A 15,466-nucleotide genomic window follows, 5' to 3' on the forward strand; every position below is an offset into this window, starting at 1 on the left:
TCCCAGGATTATTGGGCTTCAAACGTGCACTGAAAGTGCTTTACATTTAACTTACCTGGGGGTAGGTCCCATTGAACTAAATGGCACGTAGTTCTGAGCAGACATGTCTAGAATTGCACTGAGAGTATAAAATAATGGATTTTGGAAATTATTAGCCCAATTTATTAAATATGACTTCTGTTTAGAGAAGGCTCTTGACTTGCCTTGTAATTTGGGTTTAAAAGTTCTTGGGAGTAGGTGAGAGTTTCATAAGCTAGATCCCTATACGTCTTTTTTTTGGGGGGGGGGTTGCATGCTGTCTGTTGCAGGAAGCTTTTTGTACTTTTAGGCACATATGTATTCTAGAGCCCTGTGTTCTAAAGCAGCAATGGGATCAACCATCACAACCTGGCAGAGTTCCTATTTTTCATCTAGTCCCATGTTTATATGGCATTTGAAGCAATAATCGTTTCTTTTTCCTCTGCTCCTTGGTGACGTGAAAACCTGTACAGTAATCTCCCATGTAGAAAAGACGAGGAAACGGAAAGCTGCAAAAACTTCCACCCACGTGAAGTGCTGTAAACAGAGGACATTGAGAAAGAGGGCAAAATCAAACACCCTAGCAGCCACGCCCTGCCTTTATTTAATTTATTTATTTTCCTTGTCTGGCTTCACTTCACAGTTGTTAAGAAGGAGTAGAGATCAGATTTCAGGGAGGGCAGAGGAAGCTAACTGGCTGGAACCAGGCTTGCCTTGTCCCTTTTTTTGGCCACCTTATCTTTTCAGTCACTAACCACATCCTACCCGGCTGTTCAGCTAGAAGTTAATGTTTGACGGAAGTGGTTGCCTGTCGGCCAGAGGGAACTCTCGTCACTCAGAAGCTGGCGGGGCAAGGAACAGGGAGTGCCTGGAGAAAATCCGAAGGGCTTAGCCTTCCTTCCATCAAGGAGAATTGGGTGCACCCTGAAGCGTGTGAGGAGGAATTAGGTACAGGACATAAACAATACTTAGAAGAAAGAAGCATTTCCTTCGTGGTTCTTCCTTTTTAAAGCGAATAATGGTTTGTCTCATCTCTTTCCTGGATTGACTAATCCACTAATGTGACTGGTGTGAGGTGCTGGTTCAGAAAAAAAAAGTTGTGTTGCCTGTTTGGGTGTAGGTGAGTCATTGCTATTACTTCACAGCTTCTTACCTGTGTGAAATAAGCTTCCTAGAATGCAGTAGGCCTTGGCCTGTGAGTAAACTTGTAAGCTTTGTTAGGAAGGATGTTTGGATCAGTGACATGTTTTGACCCACCTTTTGTCTCTCTTTCCTCCATTGTGTGTGTGTGTCTGTGATTAGCTCTGCTCATGGAGACAGGAAACAGCCAGCAGGATTGTTGGGATATAATTGATGAAACCCACATTAAAGAATTTGAAGTGGACCAATGGATCAAGATGACCCTAGCCCTTATCTACGTTGTCATCTTTGTGGCAGGCATTGTGGGCAACAGTGTCACCATCCGGACAACCAAACTGCTGCAGAAGAAGGGCTACTTGCAGAAAGAGGTCACAGACCACATGGTGAGCCTCGCATGCTCGGACCTGTTGGTCCTCTTGCTGGGGATGCCTGTGGAGTTCTTCAGTATGATCTGGACCCCTTTCTCCACCCCTCAAGGCAACCTCGCCTGCAAGCTCTACTGCTTCCTTTTTGAGGCCTGCAGCTATGCTACGGTGCTGCATGTGGCCACTCTCAGCTTTGAAAGGTACATTGCCATCTGCCACCCTTTCAAGTTTAAAGCTGCTTCTGGGCCCTGCAAGGTGAGGATCCTCATTGCCTTTGTCTGGATTACATCTGTCCTTGTGGCCTTACCTCTTCTCTTTGCGATGGGCACAGAGTACCCATTGGAAGCCATCCAGGGCCACAGAGGATTGGTTCCCTGCAGCAAACCCAAACCCCGGCACCACATGCCTGACTTTATGCTAAATGTCACCATATGCACCAGCTTGTCGTCTCGGTGGAAGGCCTTCCAGTCTGGTATCTTCACTGCTTTTATTGTGTATGTCGTGGTGTTGGTATCTGTGGCTTTTATGTGCCGGAATATGATGAAAGCCCTGATGATCCACAAACAAGGGACCTTAGCCGTGAGAGGGGAGAGAGAAAGCCAAAACCAGTACCTAAGGAAAAACGAGAATCCCGATGGCAGGAGTTCCAGGAAACAGACTATCCTCTTCCTAGGTAAGACCCTGTGTATGTACGTGTGTGTGTGTGTGTGTGTGTGTGTGTGTGTGTGTGTTGGTAATGACTCTGCAGCTACAAAAGGAAAGACAAATGGCAGGGTGGGATTGATTCAGGACGAAATGATGGGAAAATGAGGTGGGTTTCATCTCCCTTTTAGTGTTTCACCATTCCCTATTCATTATGGAAATAATTCTGCTCAGCACAAAGCAAATGGCATAAATTGCATGGAACCTGTGCGGTGGTGATATTAAAGTAAGCATTAGTGCCTTCAGAATGTGCATTTGAGAGGAATGGTTTTCATTTCAGCTGCATTTCCCTTTTCTTTATGCACAGAACCAAGTAACTCAGCTTTTCAACAGGCTTCTCTACCCATCCTGTCCCACTTTCCCATCATCACTTAAAGAAAGCACTTTTGATTTAAATATTTCAATTTTAAAGCTAAATGCTTATCTTGTGTAGTGTTATAATTTTTGTCTCGTTTGAATTAAGCGAGGGATCCTAAAATTCAATTTGCTTTTACTAGTCATGCTGCTTGATAACATCTTATCCCTTCCCCATTTTTAGATAAATGAAACTAGTTTTTTATATTTTTTATAGGCAAAGTGGGGGAGATGTATGGAATGGGGTTCAAGGAAAGGAAGCTTTTTACATGTTGATCTTGCTGGAAACAATGAGGAGCCCCTTGCAAATCACAACCTTAAGCTGCAATCATAAATCCTTTACCTGGCGAAAGTCCCACTAACATCACTAAGAATTATTTCTGAACAAATAGGTTCAGGACTGGAGTGCTGATTAAAAGACTTTGTTTTTAAACTGTTCCAAAAAAACCCCAAACAAACAAACAAACAAGCAGAAACAAATAATGAGCCTTGCAAGCTCCAAATGCTACTCCAAATGTGTGCATTCAGAAAGCTTAAACCTGAGATTTGGGTTGTTGCCAGGGCCACTATCATTTACTATAGCCCTGCTCATGTGCCTTTAACAGAATCCCTGGTAGCTGAAACTGTCCTGGCAAAGATTAGAGTCTGGCACATGATGACACCCAGCCCACCTGATCCCACTTCACCCTCTGGGCTGTCATGGAGGTGGCAGTTGTGGAGAATTAGTAGCCTTTCCTTGGGAACTATGATTCCTGCCTATTTTGCCTTTTTACAAGACTGTTAGCCTGAGTCAGTCACATGCCTGTCAGCAGCCATGCATATTCTCAAGGAGGTTGTCACTAAATGTGAAGACAGTGGCATGCCATAAGAAACCTTCAGATGCCGAAGTTGCCATTAAAGGTATGAGAGCAGGGGCTCTTAAAAAGTTGGAAGCCTTTCTTTCAACTTATTTGTTTTTGCTAGGCCTTGATCACTTTAAGCCAGCCAGATAGTTGCCTTTCTTGGAATTTCCCCTCCCTGCACCTAGAACTTATTAAAAGACCAATAACTTGGGAATTATGTTTGATTCTGATCTCTCTTGCCACATTTTTCAGACTAAATCTAATCAAGTTGTCATCTCACCATCTTGAGAATCTTTCCAGGCTGTGATCCATGTAGCCTCAGCATCTTGTTGAGAGCTCTTAGATGTGATTTTCATCATGTTCTGCTTGAATTGCTGCAGTTCCTCGTTTTCACTGGCCTGCTTTGTACGGTGCTAGCACCACAATAAACGAATCAGCTAACATACCAAACCAGAGTGCACAACCAAACCAGAGGAGATTTTAAAATTGTTTTCTAGAGGTCCACTACATTTGGGGGGAGGGGTAAAGGGTGTGATAAAGGGGGCACAAATTACATAGATTACATAGATTAATAACTGCATCCTCTGCTTTTTTTAGCTCCTTGCGCTTTTGCTATGATCTGTGAAAAGCCCCTGCTCATTTCTTGTCTATAGAATGAATTTTCCAACCAAAAATCCCAGATGCAGTAAATGTCAGTGCTGGCTCTATTTAAAAAATAGATTGTATTGGAGAGGCCCTGATAAGTTTTGAACTGTAGCAAGGGCTAGTAATCTACCATCAGTTTGGGAGAAGTGTGCAGTCAACAGAGGTATGCTCAGACGAAAAAGAAGCCAGGTGTGTGTGAGAGAGAAAAAAATATGGGATGAAAGAGTGGCGAATATATAATCAAGGTTGCTTTATTGTGGCCTTTTGTTTTATTTAGTAAGTATATTTCTAGTCCATATTCATGGTTGTGCAAAGACGATAGGATTTATGATGGAAATATGTGCTACACCAAACAGGCTGGTTCAGGTCCAGTGACTGATGAAAAATGCCATACTACTTGTTGCCGTTTTCGTTATTAAAGCTAAGAAGAAGAATGCGCTCCACATATATTATATTAGTAAGCCTTGTGAGGAAGGTCAGTATTGTTGTCTTCATAGGTAAGATCTGCATTGGGAGAGAAACAACTAAGAAATAAAGGCTTGCCTAAAGTGCATCTAAGGGACACAGGTGGCGCTCTGGGTTAAACCACAGAGCCTAGGGCTTGCTGATCAGAAGGTCGGCGGTTCGAATCCCCGCAACGGGTGAGCTCCCGTTGCTCGGTCCCAGCTCCTGCCAACCTAGCAGTTCGAAAGCACGTGCAAGTAGATAAATAGGTACCGCTCCGGCTGGAAGCTAAACGGCGATTCCGTGCGCTCCTCTGCTTCCCCAGAAGCGGTTTAGTCATGCTGGCCACATGACCCAGAAGCTGTACGCCGGCTGCCTCGGCCAGTAAAGCGAGATGAGCGCCGCAACCCCAGAGTCAGTCACGACTGGACCTAATGGTCAGGGGTCCTTTTACCTTTAAAGTGCATCTGGTCAGTTCTTGGTGGCTGGCATGATGTGAACAACAGAAGACTTGATGGCTTAGTTTCTAAGCCATAATGCTATACTCACACTGGCTTAGTTTTTCTTACTTGCAGCACCTTTACACATGATTCCAGTTTAGTACTACAAAGTTAAACCAGGGCTGGGAAGAAGGGCCATTTCAAAAACTCAAGTGTGATTTCATTGTGGTTTTTGGTTCAACACTTAGCTCTTTTTATGTGCTATCTGGTTGTTGTTGTTGTTTTTCACATTAACCTTTTCTAGTGTTTCCATATACTATCAGGATGCTGTGTACTTGGATGAGTCATACGATTTGCTTTCGCACCTGGGTTGGTTTGTCTGTTCTTTTGGTGAGCAACATCACTGTGACTAGATGTGCTACAGCCTTTGAACATTATTTTGTCGCCTTCCCAGGTGATGGTACCACAATGCACTTCATGGGACTTGAACAACTGGAAGTTAATCTGTGGGTTGCTACAATGGGCCATATTCTAGGAACTGTTACCTTCCTGTCTGTCAGGCCATGCTCTTTTCCCTGCCTGCATTTTCACAGACATTCAGAAATATCCACATACTTTTAACAGGACAGAGCATAGGGACTTCAGTTTTGTCTCTCTTATCTTCCATAGTATAAAGGAGGGGTGGGGAGACAGCAAATCTCTGGGTGATTTGTGATTGATTGCAAAAGATTTTTGACTCTCAATTGTTTACCAATAGCAGCAATGAAATAATGCCCCTCTCCCACAGATTATATACTTTTGAAGTAGAAAAAAGAAGCTTAGGATAACCTAAGTGGATTTTTGTGTGAAGGAACTCTGCGCTACATTCAGTTCTGATGCTGAAAACAGTTCTGGGTTTAGAATTCTTTAATTCTAAGCACATGTATTTTGCATCTGGTTGATCTCAGGGTTCTAGTAAACCCTGGCCAGGGTAAGGTTGCATTACCACGCCTACCATGTGGTTGTGATGAAAGAGCATACTTCTCCGCCATTGATGCATCTACAAGTGGTGAATGGGCTTTGTCATCTGTGCAAGAGAGCATTGCTCTGCCACCCTCGGCTGTAACAAATTTGCAAAGCACTTAGAGGGGGGGGGGAAATGGTCTTGGATCCAAACAGAGTTGGATGCCACATTTAGAGCAAGTCTACCGGCAGCATACAGAGCATTGTCTGTTCCATCTATATTGGATTAATTTTGATTATTGTGACCAAAGGATGTGGACACGCTGCTTAAAGGAGTGCATCTGGCCACCTGCTCCCTCGATCGCCACCCATCTTGACTTGAACAGGATGTACCTGAACTAGAACTAGTTCCTTTTTAAAGTGAACTTTCCAAGGACTGAGTCTACCCACCACTGGCATACAGAATATAAGATTTTTTTTTTAAAGATTCTAATATCTGAAAATACAATAATGTAATTTTGTCAAAAGTCAGGAATGACCCCCTTTTCTGTAAGATGAAGACAGGGCTTCAAATTTCTTCAATATGAAGACCCTGTTATCTGTTGCTATCCTCATATGCTACAGCACTATTAGCATGTGTCATCTTTCCTTGGACCTATCAATACACCGAGTTCTCAAGGTATATTTGTTTTTCTTTGTTTGAAAAACTTTTGTTCAAAGAAGAAAAAGAAAGCCATTCTGTAACTTCTAGTGATAATTTTGTCTGCAAGCAGATTTGCATTAATGCCTACAAGTGTCTATTGAAGAAGGGGGGGGGGGGAGAAGGGTGTTTAGTGTCCTCCTCCCTGACTTCTGTGCTGTATTTCAAATTACTCTCTTAATATGAGTCTCACTAATTAACTTTGGTTAGAAAATAAATTAATGAACACAAGACAGAAACCATGGCCTGCATCCATGAGAATAATACATTTTGAAGTGGTGGCTTTCATAAGAATTATGCTTTAGGGTGCTTTTAACCCAGGCAGAATGAACAGATATATTGTTTACAAATTGCTGAATTTAAACATTGTGATGTAGCAGGCCTGTTTGAATTTCATTTAACAGATGGGTCAAATTAAAACAAATATTTGCTCATTCCAAATGTATTTCACATTTAATGTGAAATGTAAATGACAACACGGAGCAAGATGTGTTGAAGAGTCTAGCAGCAATAAAAGCAATTTAGAGTCTCTCTCCTCTAGTTGTTAAAAGTGATAACTTCTATAAAGCAGAAATTAAATTCATAAATCTAGTACTCAAGAAGGAAGAGTGTAAGTTGAAAAACAAGTGGTTTTAGTGCTATGCTTTGGTGCAATGTTTGAAAAATAATGAAAACAAATTGAAAACATTTTAGTATGTGTGTGCGTGCGCTTATGCACGCATATGTGAGGAAATGTTTTCTATATGATATTTAGAATCTGCCCAAGAACAAGAACATAAAAATGGCAGGCAAGGGTATAAATAAGCTTGGTGAAAACATTCTAAAGTGGATATTGTAATGTATGGGAGAAACTTGTAAGGCTAAAATTTGGTGTAGTCTCTCCTACAACATTTCCCCCATAATTTCTACAGTTTTGCAGTACCCTTTTCTCATTAAATTAGTGGTCTCAAACTGAGACAGGCTTACTGTGGGAGGAGAGAGTCTTACAGCAAAGCCATAGGCACACTTCATTTAAAAGCAGTTAAAACCTAGTATTCTGGCCGAACAAAATGGCTGTTAGGCATGGAAGGGACACAGTAGCCTGGTTTATACATAACACTAAATCATTGTTATACTAGCCATGATTTACACATTATTTGCCCCATAGGTAATCAAATAAAACAAATCATAGTTTGTTTCTCTGAAGTTTGGTATGTATTACAGCTCCTTTTATCTTGTGCATTGGTAGTTTCGTTAGCATGGCTAAACAAACTATGGTTAAGGAAAGGTGCTGAGTTCACACACAACACCAAGCCATAGTTAAATCAAAGCAAGGTTTGTAAGCCAAACAACAAACCATGGCTTCAGATCATGTTTTTGGGGAGGGCAGTAAACAAACTATAGCTGCCCATCAGGATTCACATATAACACTAGGACATGGTTTAGAAAACCATAATGTATTAAACCATGATTTAATGTTCTGTGAGAACCTGCCAGTGAACATATGGGAGATTCTGGCCACGAGAGGTGTTCCTGTTCATTGTATTGCTGGTTTTAGGCAGAGTTTGAGGACCACTTTACATGTTTCATTAAAACCTGGAGTGTATCTGTAGTGCTGGGGAGGAGAGAGTGCTAATGCTTTTGTTTCCTTCACTCCATTTTCCCATCTTAAATCTGAAGAAAGAGCTGTTATCGGGGTATGGGGGTGGGCTCAGGAAGGCATAGTAAATATAGAGGGATTTTAAAAGGTTGAGAAACAATTGAAGCTAATAAGTGATTATGAGAGAAATAAGCCTTTTTACTGCACAAAGAAGTGAGCTGAATTATTCTCCCCTTGACATCTAGCTATGTATGACATCCCTGGAGTAAGTGACTGACATATGCCCTTGCCTTGGGCATGCTAGTGTTATGTGCACATAATCTTAGGATATATCAGCACCATCATATTTTACATGATTTGTGCTGGTAAATATTGTATAAGGTTTGCACAGTCCTGTCCATATATGTCACTGTGGGCCTCTCAGCTCTGGACCTTTGACACAGATAGTGGTATTTCATGAAGTCAGTGCAAATCTTACTATGATGGTCATTAGCACAAGCAGTGTTTTATTCCGATGCTTGCTCAGGAAATGTGTCTTTAAATATGACAGTGAACCTAACCATTTGCAAGGAATTTCCAAACCTGAGTGCTGAAATGGGTAGCTAGGGGAACTGCTTCTGAGGATTATTCTGTGCAGTGGACAGGCTGCTGTCAATGACAGGGGCATGGTGCAACTTTTGGCTTCAAAGGAGGTGGAAACAAGGGGGAAAATTGCAGTGGGACCTGAAAGAAGGCAAGCAAAGACATTGAAAGAGGAGGAGAGAAGCCGATTATTACCTTCTGTTTGAACATTGGAGGAGTGATGGTCTAATGTTCAAACAAGTCAAGCACAAGCTCAGGGAAGAAGAGAAAAAGAGAGAGTGAGACTCATAAGGGGATGGAAGCATCCAGGACCTCAAGCGTGAGAAGGGAGAGATTCAGGGGAGAAGGGAATCCTGGGGAGGGAAACCATGAACTTTCCTTCCATGCTGACTTGGAGGATAACAAGAAATAGGGATGGTATGTCATCAGCATATTGTTAGCACCTTACTCCAGATCCTCTGCTGATGTCTTCCAGTGGGTTCATAGGAATATTAAACACCACAGGGATGTTTAACAGAAACTTGTAGTAGTTGCACTGCCCATACTCTGTTGGTCATCTGGCCTCAGAAGTGGCTGACAGGGAGGGTGGGTGCTTACTTGGTGCTTACGCTGGTATTGAGTAAGTCAGCGAAGCGATGATGCTGCTCCTCACCAGCCATTCCTGTCTGACCTACCTAATTGTCCAAAGGTCCCAAGAAAACCAGGGAGCATCATGGGGTCATGAATGCTATCTGTCTCTCTTCATCTCACCATTTCATAGTGAAACCAGGGCCCCAACAGAATCCCCAGCCTTCTCACCCAGGACATGGGCCATTATAACTTAATTCAGCAAAGGTTCAGCAAGGGTTGGTTTGATTGGAACTAGATGGAAGTGGTGGCAGCAGTCACGAAATTAAAAGACGCCTGCTTCTTGGGAGAAAAGCAATGACAAACCTAGACAGCATCTTAAAAAGCAGAGACATCACCTTGCCAACAAAGGTCCGTATAGTTAAAGCTATGGTTCTCCCAGTAGTGATGTATGGAAGTGAGAGCTGGACCATAAAGAAGGCTGATCGCTGAAGAATTGATGCTTTTGAAATATGGTGCTGGAGGAGACTCCTGAGAGTCCCATGGACTGCAAGAAGACCAAACCTATCCATTCTGAAGGAAATCAGCCCTGAGTGCTCACTGGAAGGACAGATCGTGAAGCTGAGGCTCTAATACTTTGGCCACCTCATGAGAAGAGAAGACTCCCTGGAAAAGACTCTGATGCTGGGAAAGATTGAGGGCACAAGGAGAAGGGGACGACAGAGGACGAGATGGTTGGGCAGTGTTCTCGAAGCTACCAGCATGGGTTTGACCAAACTGCGGGAGGCAGTGGAAGACAGAAGTGCCTGGCGTGCTCTGGTCCATGGGGTCACGAAGAGTCGGACACGACTAAACGAATAAACAACAACAAGATGGAAGTGGAGTGTTTACATGCTAGCTGACTAGTGGAAAGGGATTACCTCCTTGTCCATGTCAATAGAGACTATAAAATTTGCCCTGTGCAAACTAAATCCTTACTTGCTTGCCTATCCAGACCAAAATGGACTCTTTTGGAGCCAGGGTGCTAGGAAACGCATCAAATGGCAGTGGAATTTTGCTCTCCCAACCACTGCTCAAATGTCTGGCTAACTCCTTTCATTTCTGTCTTTGTCTGGTCTTCTCTCTCTTTTTGAGAATGTATTGATTAATTTCTTCTTAACTTACAAACCCCCAAAACCTTTCAGCATTTCATGTAGCTGCTGCCTCACAGAAACAGTTTCCAAGAATCCAGATTTCTTAAAAGCACCGACACCTGTGTGAAGTCAGAAGTTTTCCGCAGAAAGACATCTTTCCGCAGAAAGACATTGTATATAAACATTTAGTGTGGTTATAAACCAAACTCTTGACCCCATCCACAATAAGAGAAAGTGCTGTAAATTTTGCAATGTGGAAAGCACACTGTACATGCTATGACCAAAGAAGTGCATTGGGAAACCAAAAGTTAAAATTGCTACAGAGGTGGATGCTGCTTAGATCTAAATTTTCTTTAGTAAGGCTGCTTTTAAGTACACCAACAAAAGAAGGTTTGGCATTGTTGATTGCTTTAACAAAATACTGAAATATGTAACTTATTTGTGAAGGAGCAATAAGGTGTTTCACATGTGGGCCTGAAGCTAGCAAGAGGGATCAAAAACATCAGGTTAAGTATCACAGATGATAGGTTTTGGTTCTTCATACTGGTGCATGTACTACTTTTCGGCAGTAAACCACATACTGTACAGCGATTGCCACAGTGTGGTTGTATGGGAGAAGGGGAACTGAAAAGAGTCTTCGTTGAACAAAGTGCATGCTGAAAGAGAGTGCTGTGGTATATTTTAGTCTATAGTAAATTCAGTTTTGTACTTGTGGCTTTCCTCTGTGTTTCTGAGAATCTGGAGGCAAGCAGAGTGTAAAGAGAAACTGTGTGTGCACTAAAGATATTTACCTGGAAGGAAGACTCACAGCTTTTGGTAAAACCAGTTTCCATTTTTTAATCATTATTATAGTGCAGGCTTGCAAACCATTATTCCAGTTGCCTGCTCCATTTGTTTGCCTCTTTCCCTCTGATTCCATGACAACTACTACTGCTCTATTGGACCAAATGGGACCTCCCCTGCAATACAGATGTGCCCCCCCAATCCCCAGACCACAGCAGTGGGAAAAGGTTCAAAGTCTTCCCCAAGTCACAGTTACAGTCCAAATTGTAGGCTTGCCCTGAGTTGTCCATCCCTTTGCTCAGACTTCCACTGTGTGGTTGAGAAGGAGGAGAAAGTAGGGAAATGACCTTTTCCACCAGTAGGAGACACAGGATTTGGCAGCAGAAATGACCATGAAATCTCTCTTCTTCCATCCTGGCTTCATTCTTTGCTTTTGAGGCAGGAAGGTAGTAGCTAGTGTCCACCTGCTCTCTTTCTCATTCTCTCTTGCTACTCAGGTGTTTGAGTAGCAAAAGGCAAGGCTTTTCATAGTATAATTGCATAGCAAGGATTAAACACACATACAAAGCAGACAGTCATTCATTCATTTGCACAGACTTTAACAGGACTTTAGTAACATTTTCCCCTCCAAGGCTGAGAGCTGTTGTTTGTCGTTGCCATGAAACTCCCTCAGTAGTGCATACGTCTGCATTTTAAGGAAAACTTGTTTGAAAATACAAGACATTCACTCCAAACATAATAATTCCCCAGCTCCACAAGTAGTCATGGAACACAGTCTGATTCTATTCTAGTTCTTCAAAAAGAAGCCTGCAGAAAATTATTATTCAGGAAGTGTGTGCTAATTGTTTTGCAGCTGAGACTTTAACTTCACAGAATGGGCTACTTTTACATCTCAGTTGGGCTGAGACATTTGGTTTGGGCCTCAGATCATATCCCTCCTAGTGGTGCTGCAATAAAACTGCTAGCACATTTGCAAAGCTAAGTAGGGTCTGGTATGGTTTCAAATTGGACAGGGGACTGTGTGTTGAGACTAGATGATCCTGGGGGGTCCCTTCCAACTCTACAGTTCTGTGAGGCATAGAGAAGGGAATATATGTTGGTACTTGGCACAGAAGCTTATTTGTTGTGCCTGTGACTAAAGTTCTGTTCCATCTCGCCAAGTGAGCTTGGTGGCCTTCCATGAGCATGGTCATTACGGTTGTGGCCACTCAGTTCTGGAACATCCTTCCTTTATCCAAACATCACAGTCCATCTCTTTGACCTTCCGAAATTGAAGATGTCTCTTGGGTTAGTTTCTAATATGGGTTGATGCTGATGGCATTTAGTGATATTGTTCTGCTCCTTAACTCTGTATAAATTCTAGCAATAACTTTAGATTTTTACATTGGTAAACCATTTTAAGAGACCAGGCTATAAATATTTCAAGTGAAATAAAAATAAGCAGATTTCTTTTTTTAAGAAAAATAGTCTTTAAAAAGGTTTCTTCAATAAACAAGTTGTCTCTAGAGAACAGTGATGATAGAATTTGATTGTGAGTGCTTTAAAAATGGTTTATAGTGTTCTACAAAAATAATTTGACAGAATAGCGCTGAAAATGAAAACAACATTTTCCTGCCGTGGCAGCTGTTAAAATAGCAGTTGTAGTATGCGAATGTCTCAAGTGCTCTCTGTGAAAAATATGTTGGACTTCAACACAATGAACTATCCAGTTTTCAAAATTAAGCAGCCTTTATTGGATTCTGCCCATACAGACACAAGGTGTGGTGAATAGGGGAAGTGTCTCCTCCCTATGAACAGGCAGCATGTTACCACATTAAGGGAGTTAACTAATGTTACGATGCACTTTTTAGAATTAGGCTATGTGTGCATTACTGCAGCTAGGTTGCTCTTTTTCTCAGTTCGGATCAAAGCTGGTTTGCGGGGAAGTGCATCAAACGGCAGTATTTCATAAGAAGCGACTGGATAGATGCAGATTCTGGCTAATGTCGTGTGCATACTGCTTCCCAAAGCAGAGGTGGGGGGTGCACCAGATGGGAATGTGTACACAGCCACTGTGAAAGCTACCACAATGTTATTTAAGCATTCCTCACGAGGTGGGTGGGTGGGGGTGTTAGTTGTATAAGCACAAGGGCCAGTAGACGGCACTAAGCAAGGAGGTCAGAGGTCGCAAATATGAAAATAGAGTTAGCTATGTTTTACCTGTCAACGAAGTGTCCTGGCTTTCTGCTAATCCTACGCTTATGTGCATGCAAACTGTACATGTGTAGACTCTTGTAAGGAAGTCTTGCACACAGCTGCCTTGTGAGGCAAGCCAGTAGTGCACACATCTCTCTTTTTACTAGGTTTCTGCCACAACTTCTCTTTTCCCTTGCAAGGAGGAGGGAAAGATAGATCTGCGAGCAAGCATCTGTCTGGGTGAGGTAGCTACCATATTTATTACGTTCTAGCTTGGGTGGTCTTGATAGACAGCCTGTCATTTGCCAATCAACTGAGTTTCATGTAGCCAGGAAGGCACTCATAACACCTTTTTGAGCCAGGAGATGAGAGTGGAAAGGTGTTAATTAAAAAGGATATTGCTTGGGCTGTCCTTAGTAGACTTGACATATCAAAGGAGTTTTTAGATTGTGTACTGGAAAATAATGTAAAAAATGGGTAAAAGGATTAAAACTAAAATCGCCTGTATCATAAATTCTGTTATACAAGTCGATGGTGTGTCCACACCTGGAATACTGTTGCTTTATCTCAAAAAGCATATTGTAGAGCTGGAAAAGGACAACCAACATTATCAAAGGGTTGTTGCAATTCCTCTATGAGGAAATATTACAATATTTGGGGCTTTATAATTTTAGAAAATAGGCAATTAAGGGAGGGTCATGGTATATAGGTGTATAAAAATATTTGCGTACCCAGGTACTCTGAGCTCACCTCCTATTGAGGCTGTGTTTGTGGAAGCTGAAAAGACCACAGTACAGTGTTTTCAGTTCAAATCAGGTCACAACTTTATTGTTTACAGATGAAAGTGAGTTTGGCTTAGGCATTGGGTATCACCTGTATCAACCAGCCCACCTGCTAGAAAATTTTGCTGGGGGTCAGTCCTGCTTTGGGGCTGACGAAGACATACATCAAATGGGTGCAGCCTCAACAGGATTGCCACCTTAGGAGATACTATGGCCCTCAGTCCCTGCCTGGACATATGGACTGAACCACTTCCCTTAGGGTCCCTTTAATGGGATACCCCGATTCATTGCAGGTGAAGACAAAGGCTTACAACCTTCCATCCTTGATTAAGGATTTTACCCAATGCCTTACCCACCAAAGTTGTGACAGTTGCTATAAGGTAGGCAAAACCCCCAGACAGAGCCAATTAGTCCAAAGGAGAAATTCCTCTCTGGCCCTGAATATGGCATTTGAAAGTTCCACAGCAAGTTTGTATGGAAGGCACCATCCCCTCTGGTGGGTGGGTTTAGCCATGCAATAAGGGTGAGAGATCCATAGGCTGACTGAGGTGCTGAGGCAAGGAGATGAGCCTTATTTAAGCCTATGGAGCAGATCTGAGTGAAGACTCAGGAAGGAGTCCCAGGCAGCTCCACCCCCACTAGGTACTGCCTCCAGGCCCGCCTACAATTGGCCAGTTTACAGGAGGGCCTGAATTCAAATCCCCACATGCAGGTGGTGAAGGATGTGATGTCTCCTGCCAGCTATTGAGAACAGAAATTAGGCACCTAGTAATGGCGGTGGGGCAGCGTTGTGCTGCAGTGGCCATGTCACAAAATAGGTGAACAGACATAAGGTGTGGAGAAAAGAAAAACAGGCAGTTTATTGCCAGAAGTGATACTCCCTTGCTGGAATAGCCCAAGCCAAAGTAGAAATGATCTGGATGAAATAAGTGAAAGGGGGGGATGTTCCTCAATAATCCTTGCGCATCCACACTCTTTTCTCACCAGGGCTACAGGTGCTGGCTACTTGCTTAAAATGGTATTAAGTTGGAGGAGTAACCATATTTATGCATTCCCATGCCTGTGCCATTATGGGGTCTGTTGTATGAAAAGCTGGAATGATTTAGGGACTAGGAAGGGTTTCGATGTTTAGCCCATTCATTAGCAAGGAACACAAGCTAGGATACAGGAGCAAATATGGAGGAATTCTGGCAAACGCTGGGCCATTTCCGCGTGTAAAGAGGTGTTTATGACAGATTCCTAACTGAATAGCTCAGCACGGTATGCATTATGC

At 42.6% G+C, this 15,466-nt stretch overlaps 1 protein-coding gene across 1 annotated transcript in view; it reads left to right on the forward strand.

Moving 5' to 3' along the window:
- Positions 1–881: 881 nt before the first annotated feature.
- The window catches only part of GPR39 (G protein-coupled receptor 39), a gene marked incomplete at its 3' end in the record, with an annotated part of 134,283 nt that continues 119,698 nt past the window's right edge, over positions 882–15,466 (forward strand). Inside the window, exons 1-2 of the mRNA XM_081199947.1 lie at positions 882–1,138; positions 1,321–2,196. Coding sequence (XP_081056073.1) covers positions 1,329–2,196 — 868 coding nt within the window. The 5' untranslated portion in view covers positions 882–1,138; positions 1,321–1,328. The remainder of the gene's footprint in view (positions 1,139–1,320; positions 2,197–15,466) is intronic.

The sequence above is a fragment of the Podarcis bocagei genome, assembly GCF_964188305.1.
Source record: "Podarcis bocagei genome assembly, chromosome: 1".
Classification (NCBI taxonomy): Eukaryota; Metazoa; Chordata; class Lepidosauria; order Squamata; family Lacertidae; genus Podarcis; species Podarcis bocagei.